Below are 8,642 nucleotides of genomic sequence, written 5' to 3' on the forward strand. Positions count from 1 at the left end.
CCCTCCACTCTAACCACTAGGCTTCCTGCCGCCCCTCCACTCTAACCACTAGGCTACCTGCCGCCCCTCCACTCTAACCACTAGGCTACCTGCCGCCCCTCCACTCTAACCACTAGGCTACCTGCCGCCCCTCCACTCTAACCACTAGGCTACCTGCCGCCCCTCCACTCTAACCACTAGGCTACCTGCCGCCCCTCCACTCTAACCACTAGGCTACCTGCCGACCCTCCACTCTAACCACTAGGCTACCTGCCGACCCTCCACTCTAACCACTAGGCTACCTGCCGACCCTCCACTCTAACCACTAGGCTACATGCCGCCCCTCCACTCTAACCACTAGGCTACCTGCCGCCCCTCCACTCTAACCTCTAGGCTACCTGCCGCACCTCCACTCTAACCACTAGGCTACCTGCCGCCCCTCCACTCTAACCACTAGGCTACCTGCCGCCCCTCCACTCTAACCACTAGGCTACCTGCCGCCCCTCCACTCTAACCACTAGGCTACCTGCCGCCCCTCCACTCTAACCACTAGGCTACCTGCCGCCCCTCCACTCTAACCACTAGGCTACCTGCCGCCCCTCCACTCTAACCACTAGGCTACATGCCGCCCCTCCACTCTAACCACTAGGCTACCTGCCGCCCCTCCACTCTAACCAGTAGGCTACCTGCCGCCCCTCCACTCTAACCACTAGGCTACCTGCCGCCCCTCCACTCTAACCACTAGGCTACCTGCCGCCCCTCCACACTAACCGCTAGACTACCTGCCGCCAATCCACTCTAACCACTAGGCTACCTGCCGCCCCTCCACTCTAACCACTAGGCTACCTGCCGCCCCTCCACTCTAACCACTAGGCTACCTGCCGCCCCTCCACTCTAACCACTAGGCTACCTGCCGCCCCTCCACTCTAACCACTAGGCTACCTGCCGCCCCTCCACTCTAACCACTAGGCTACATGCCGCCCCTCCACTCTAACCACTAGGCTACCTGCCTCCCCTCCACTCTAACCACTAGGCTACCTGCCGCCCCTCCACTCTAACCACTAGGCTACATGCCGCCCCTCCACTCTAACCACTAGGCTACCTGCCGACCCTCCACTCTAACCACTAGGCTACCTGCCGCCCCTCCACTCTAACCACTAGGCTACCTGCCGCCCCTCCACTCTAACCACTAGGCTACCTGCCGCCCCTCCACTCTAACCACTAGGCTACCTGCCGCCCCTCCACTCTAACCACTAGGCTACATGCCGCCCCTCCACTCTAACCACTAGGCTACCTGCCGCCCCTCCACTCTAACCACTAGGCTACATGCCGCCCCTCCACTCTAACCACTAGGCTACCTGCCGCCCCTCCACTCTAACCACTAGGCTACCTGCCGCCCCTCCACTCTAACCACTAGGCTACCCTGCCGCCCCTCCACTCTAACCACTAGACTACCTGCCGACCCTCCACTCTAACCACTAGGCTACCCTGCCGCCCCTCCACTCTAACCACTAGACTACCTGCCGACCCTCCACTCTAACCACTAGGCTACCTGCCGCCCCTCCACTCTAACCACTAGGCTACCTGCCGCCCCTCCACTCTAACCACTAGGCTACCTGCCGCCCCTCCACTCTAACCACTAGGCTACCTGTCGTCCCTCCACTCTAACCACTAGACTACCTGCCGCCCCTCCACTCTAACCACTAGGCTACCTGCCGTCCCTCCACTCTAACCACTAGGCTACCTGCCTCCCCTCCACTCTAACCACTAGGCTACCTGCCGTCCCTCCACTCTAACCACTAGGCTACCTGCCGCCCCTCCACTCTAACCACTAGACTACCTGCCGCCCCTCCACTCTAACCACTAGGCTACCTGCCGCCCCTCCACTCTAACCACTAGGCTACCTGCCGTCCCTCCACTCTAACCACTAGGCTACCTGCCGACCCTATTCTAAGTGTCAGAAGAAAGAATAAATACAGTTTGTGATGGTTGACAGTTTTAATGCAGTACTGATCATGTCCAAAGACCGACTACAGTACTACTCACCTCTAAGTGACTCTTCTGTTCTGACATCAGTCGCTGGTTGGACTGAAGTTCCTGGACCAGCCTCTCTGACTGTTTCTGCTGATCCAAGACCTGTTAATAACATGACATAACAACACTGATCCTCCTAAGATGTGACAGGAAAGGGGCTGGTTATCAGTGGTATGCTGTGCATGTTTACCTCTCTAGTAGTCTGGTCCAGGGTGGTCTGGTATATAGTCAGGGTTAGGAGGGTTACCTCTCTAGTAGTCTGGTCCAGGGTGGTCTGGTATATAGTCAGGGTTAGGAGGGTTACCTCTCTAGTAGTCTGGTCCAGGGTGGTCTGGTATATAGTCAGGGTTAGGAGGGTTACCTCTCTAGTAGTCTGGTCCAGGGTGGTCTGGTATATAGTCAGGGTTAGGAGGGTTACCTCTCTAGTAGTCTGGTCCAGGGTGGTCTGGTATATAGTCAGGGTTAGGAGGGTTACCTCTCTAGTAGTCTGGTCCAGGGTGGTCTGGTATATAGTCAGGGTTAGGAGGGTTACCTCTCTAGTAGTCTGGTCCAGGGTGGTCTGGTATATAGTCAGGGTTAGGAGGGTTACCTCTCTAGTAGTCTGGTCCAGGGTGGTCTGGTATATAGTCAGGGTTAGGAGGGTTACCTCTCTAGTAGTCTGGTCCAGGGTGGTCTGGTATGTAGTCAGGGTTAGGAGGGTTACCTCTCTAGTAGTCTGGTCCAGGGTGGTCTGGTATATAGTCAGGGTTAGGAGGGTTACCTCTCTAGTAGTCTGGTCCAGGGTGGTCTGGTATATAGTCAGGGTTAGGAGGGTTACCTCTCTAGTAGTCTGGTCCAGGGTGGTCTGGTATGTAGTCAGGGTTAGGAGGGTTACCTCTCTAGTAGTCTGGTCCAGGGTGGTCTGGTATGTAGTCAGGGTTAGGAGGGTTACCTCTCTAGTAGTCTGGTCCAGGGTGGTCTGGTATATAGTCAGGGTTAGGAGGGTTACCTCTCTAGTAGTCTGGTCCAGGGTGGTCTGGTATATAGTCAGGGTTAGGAGGGTTACCTCTCTAGTAGTCTGGTCCAGGGTGGTCTGGTATATAGTCAGGGTTAGGAGGGTTACCTCTCTAGTAGTCTGGTCCAGGGTGGTCTGGTATATAGTCAGGGTTAGGAGGGTTACCTCTCTAGTAGTCTGGTCCAGGGTGGTCTGGTATATAGTCAGGGTTAGGAGGGTTACCTCTCTAGTAGTCTGGTCCAGGGTGGTCTGGTATATAGTCAGGGTTAGGAGGGTTACCTCTCTAGTAGTCTGGTCCAGGGTGGTCTGGTATATAGTCAGGGTTAGGAGGGTTACCTCTCTAGTAGTCTGGTCCAGGGTGGTCTGGTATATAGTCAGGGTTAGGAGGGTTACCTCTCTAGTAGTCTGGTCCAGGGTGGTCTGGTATATAGTCAGGGTTAGGAGGGTTACCTCTCTAGTAGTCTGGTCCAGGGTGGTCTGGTATATAGTCAGGGTTAGGAGGGATACCTCTCTAGTAGTCTGGTCCAGGGTGGTCTGGTATATAGTCAGGGTTAGGAGGGTTACCTCTCTAGTAGTCTGGTCCAGGGTGGTCTGGTATATAGTCAGGGTTAGGAGGGTTACCTCTCTAGTAGTCTGGTCCAGGGTGGTCTGGTATATAGTCAGGGTTAGGAGGGTTACCTCTCTAGTAGTCTGGTCCAGGGTGGTCTGGTATATAGTCAGGGTTAGGAGGGTTACCTCTCTAGTAGTCTGGTCCAGGGTGGTCTGGTATATAGTCAGGGTTAGGAGGGTTACCTCTCTAGTAGTCTGGTCCAGGGTGGTCTGGTATATAGTCAGGGTTAGGAGGGTTACCTCTCTAGTAGTCTGGTCCAGGGTGGTCTGGTATATAGTCAGGGTTAGGAGGGTTACCTCTCTAGTAGTCTGGTCCAGGGTGGTCTGGTATATAGTCAGGGTTAGGAGGGTTACCTCTCTAGTAGTCTGGTCCAGGGTGGTCTGGTATATAGTCAGGGTTAGGAGGGTTACCTCTCTAGTAGTCTGGTCCAGGGTGGTCTGGTATATAGTCAGGGTTAGGAGGGTTACCTCTCTAGTAGTCTGGTCCAGGGTGGTCTGGTATATAGTCAGGGTTAGGAGGGTTACCTCTCTAGTAGTCTGGTCCAGGGTGGTCTGGTATATAGTCAGGGTTAGGAGGGTTACCTCTCTAGTAGTCTGGTCCAGGGTGGTCTGGTATATAGTCAGGGTTAGGAGGGTTACCTCTCTAGTAGTCTGGTCCAGGGTGGTCTGGTATATAGTCAGGGTTAGGAGGGTTACCTCTCTAGTAGTCTGGTCCAGGGTGGTCTGGTATATAGTCAGGGTTAGGAGGGTTACCTCTCTAGTAGTCTGGTCCAGGGTGGTCTGGTATATAGTCAGGGTTAGGAGGGTTACCTCTCTAGTAGTCTGGTCCAGGGTGGTCTGGTATATAGTCAGGGTTAGGAGGGTTACCTCTCTAGTAGTCTGGTCCAGGGTGGTCTGGTATATAGTCAGGGTTAGGAGGAATACCTCTCTAGTAGTCTGGTCCAGGGTGGTCTGGTATATAGTCAGGGTTAGGAGGGTTACCTCTCTAGTAGTCTGGTCCAGGGTGGTCTGGTATATAGTCAGGGTTAGGAGGGTTACCTCTCTAGTAGTCTGGTCCAGGGTGGTCTGGTATATAGTCAGGGTTAGGAGGGTTACCTCTCTAGTAGTCTGGTCCAGGGTGGTCTGGTATATAGTCAGGGTTAGGAGGGTTACCTCTCTAGTAGTCTGGTCCAGGGTGGTCTGGTATGTAGTCAGGGTTAGGAGGGATACCTCTCTAGTAGTCTGGTCCAGGGTGGTCTGGTATATAGTCAGGGTTAGGAGGGTTACCTCTCTAGTAGTCTGGTCCAGGGTGGTCTGGTATATAGTCAGGGTTAGGAGGGTTACCTCTCTAGTAGTCTGGTCCAGGGTGGTCTGGTATATAGTCAGGGTTAGGAGGGTTACCTCTCTAGTAGTCTGGTCCAGGGTGGTCTGGTATATAGTCAGGGTTAGGAGGGTTACCTCTCTAGTAGTCTGGTCCAGGGTGGTCTGGTATATAGTCAGGGTTAGGAGGGTTACCTCTCTAGTAGTCTGGTCCAGGGTGGTCTGGTATGTAGTCAGGGTTAGGAGGGTTACCTCTCTAGTAGTCTGGTCCAGGGTGGTCTGGTATATAGTCAGGGTTAGGAGGGTTACCTCTCTAGTAGTCTGGTCCAGGGTGGTCTGGTATATAGTCAGGGTTAGGAGGGTTACCTCTCTAGTAGTCTGGTCCAGGGTGGTCTGGTATATAGTCAGGGTTAGGAGGGTTACCTCTCTAGTAGTCTGGTCCAGGGTGGTCTGGTATATAGTCAGGGTTAGGAGGGTTACCTCTCTAGTAGTCTGGTCCAGGGTGGTCTGGTATATAGTCAGGGTTAGGAGGGTTACCTCTCTAGTAGTCTGGTCCAGGGTGGTCTGGTATATAGTCAGGGTTAGGAGGGTTACCTCTCTAGTAGTCTGGTCCAGGGTGGTCTGGTATGTAGTCAGGGTTAGGAGGGTTACCTCTCTAGTAGTCTGGTCCAGGGTGGTCTTGTATGTAGTCAGGGTTAGGAGGGTTACCTCTCTAGTAGTCTGGTCCAGGGTGGTCTGGTATATAGTCAGGGTTAGGAGGAATACCTCTCTAGTAGTCTGGTCCAGGGTGGTCTGGTATATAGTCAGGGTTAGGAGGGTTACCTCTCTAGTAGTCTGGTCCAGGGTGGTCTGGTATATAGTCAGGGTTAGGAGGGTTACCTCTCTAGTAGTCTGGTCCAGGGTGGTCTGGTATATAGTCAGGGTTAGGAGGGTTACCTCTCTAGTAGTCTGGTCCAGGGTGGTCTGGTATGTAGTCAGGGTTAGGAGGGTTACCTCTCTAGTAGTCTGGTCCAGGGTGGTCTGGTATATAGTCAGGGTTAGGAGGGTTACCTCTCTAGTAGTCTGGTCCAGGGTGGTCTGGTATATAGTCAGGGTTAGGAGGGTTACCTCTCTAGTAGTCTGGTCCAGGGTGGTCTGGTATATAGTCAGGGTTAGGAGGGTTACCTCTCTAGTAGTCTGGTCCAGGGTGGTCTGGTATATAGTCAGGGTTAGGAGGGTTACCTCTCTAGTAGTCTGGTCCAGGGTGGTCTGGTATATAGTCAGGGTTAGGAGGGTTACCTCTCTAGTAGTCTGGTCCAGGGTGGTCTGGTATGTAGTCAGGGTTAGGAGGGTTACCTCTCTAGTAGTCTGGTCCAGGGTGGTCTGGTATATAGTCAGGGTTAGGAGGGTTACCTCTCTAGTAGTCTGGTCCAGGGTGGTCTGGTATATAGTCAGGGTTAGGAGGGTTACCTCTCTAGTAGTCTGGTCCAGGGTGGTCTGGTATGTAGTCAGGGTTAGGAGGGTTACCTCTCTAGTAGTCTGGTCCAGGGTGGTCTGGTATATAGTCAGGGTTAGGAGGGTTACCTCTCTAGTAGTCTGGTCCAGGGTGGTCTGGTATATAGTCAGGGTTAGGAGGGTTACCTCTCTAGTAGTCTGGTCCAGGGTGGTCTGGTATATAGTCAGGGTTAGGAGGGTTACCTCTCTAGTAGTCTGGTCCAGGGTGGTCTGGTATATAGTCAGGGTTAGGAGGGTTACCTCTCTAGTAGTCTGGTCCAGGGTGGTCTGGTATATAGTCAGGGTTAGGAGGGTTACCTCTCTAGTAGTCTGGTCCAGGGTGGTCTGGTATATAGTCAGGGTTAGGAGGGTTACCTCTCTAGTAGTCTGGTCCAGGGTGGTCTGGTATATAGTCAGGGTTAGGAGGGTTACCTCTCTAGTAGTCTGGTCCAGGGTGGTCTGGTATATAGTCAGGGTTAGGAGGGTTACCTCTCTAGTAGTCTGGTCCAGGGTGGTCTGGTATATAGTCAGGGTTAGGAGGGTTACCTCTCTAGTAGTCTGGTCCAGGGTGGTCTGGTATAGTAGGTAGGGGTTACCTCTAGTAGTCTGGTCCAGGGTTAGGAGGGTTACCTCTCTAGTAGTCTGGTCCAGGGTGGTCTGGTATATAGTCAGGGTTAGGAGGGTTACCTCTCTAGTAGTCTGGTCCAGGGTGGTCTGGTATATAGTCAGGGTTAGGAGGGTTACCTCTCTAGTAGTCTGGTCCAGGGTGGTCTGGTATATAGTCAGGGTTAGGAGGGTTACCTCTCTAGTAGTCTGGTCCAGGGTGGTCTGGTATATAGTCAGGGTTAGGAGGGTTACCTCTCTAGTAGTCTGGTCCAGGGTGGTCTGGTATATAGTCAGGGTTAGGAGGGATACCTCTCTAGTAGTCTGGTCCAGGGTGGTCTGGTATATAGTCAGGGTTAGGAGGGTTACCTCTCTAGTAGTCTGGTCCAGGGTGGTCTGGTATATAGTCAGGGTTAGGAGGGTTACCTCTCTAGTAGTCTGGTCCAGGGTGGTCTGGTATATAGTCAGGGTTAGGAGGGATACCTCTCTAGTAGTCTGGTCCAGGGTGGTCTGGTATATAGTCAGGGTTAGGAGGGTTACCTCTCTAGTAGTCTGGTCCAGGGTGGTCTGGTATATAGTCAGGGTTAGGAGGGTTACCTCTCTAGTAGTCTGGTCCAGGGTGGTCTGGTATATAGTCAGGGTTAGGAGGGTTACCTCTCTAGTAGTCTGGTCCAGGGTGGTCTGGTATATAGTCAGGGTTAGGAGGGTTACCTCTCTAGTAGTCTGGTCCAGGGTGGTCTGGTATATAGTCAGGGTTAGGAGGGTACCTCTCTAGTAGTCTGGTCCAGGGTGGTCTGGTATATAGTCAGGGTTAGGAGGGTTACCTCTCTAGTAGTCTGGTCCAGGGTGGTCTGGTATATAGTCAGGGTTAGGAGGGTTACCTCTCTAGTAGTCTGGTCCAGGGTGGTCTGGTATATAGTCAGGGTTAGGAGGGTTACCTCTCTAGTAGTCTGGTCCAGGGTGGTCTGGTATATAGTCAGGGTTAGGAGGGTTACCTCTCTAGTAGTCTGGTCCAGGGTGGTCTGGTATATAGTCAGGGTTAGGAGGGTTACCTCTCTAGTAGTCTGGTCCAGGGTGGTCTGGTATATAGTCAGGGTTAGGAGGGTTACCTCTCTAGTAGTCTGGTCCAGGGTGGTCTGGTATATAGTCAGGGTTAGGAGGGTTACCTCTCTAGTAGTCTGGTCCAGGGTGGTCTGGTATATAGTCAGGGTTAGGAGGGTTACCTCTCTAGTAGTCTGGTCCAGGGTGGTCTGGTATATAGTCAGGGTTAGGAGGGTTACCTCTCTAGTAGTCTGGTCCAGGGTGGTCTGGTATATAGTCAGGGTTAGGAGGGTTACCTCTCTAGTAGTCTGGTCCAGGGTGGTCTGGTATATAGTCAGGGTTAGGAGGGTTACCTCTCTAGTAGTCTGGTCCAGGGTGGTCTGGTATATAGTCAGGGTTAGGAGGGTTACCTCTCTAGTAGTCTGGTCCAGGGTGGTCTGGTATATAGTCAGGGTTAGGAGGGTTACCTCTCTAGTAGTCTGGTCCAGGGTGGTCTGGTATATAGTCAGGGTTAGGAGGGTTACCTCTCTAGTAGTCTGGTCCAGGGTGGTCTGGTATGTAGTCAGGGTTAGGAGGGTTACCTCTCTAGTAGTCTGGTCCAGGGTGGTCT

General features: G+C 53.0%; 1 protein-coding gene across 7 annotated transcripts in view; it reads right to left on the reverse strand.

Annotated features, from left to right (window-relative positions):
- ccdc171 (coiled-coil domain containing 171) overlaps positions 1–8,642 on the reverse strand; it is a 64,211-nt gene that overhangs the window by 36,000 nt on the left and 19,569 nt on the right. For all 7 annotated transcript variants that reach the window (XM_029754663.1, XM_029754662.1, XM_029754664.1 and 4 more), the window contains one exon: positions 2,026–2,115. In XM_029754663.1, coding sequence (XP_029610523.1) covers positions 2,026–2,115 — 90 coding nt within the window. The remainder of the gene's footprint in view (positions 1–2,025; positions 2,116–8,642) is intronic.

This window comes from Salmo trutta, chromosome 5, assembly GCF_901001165.1.
Source record: "Salmo trutta chromosome 5, fSalTru1.1, whole genome shotgun sequence".
In the NCBI taxonomy this organism is placed as follows: Eukaryota; Metazoa; Chordata; class Actinopteri; order Salmoniformes; family Salmonidae; genus Salmo; species Salmo trutta.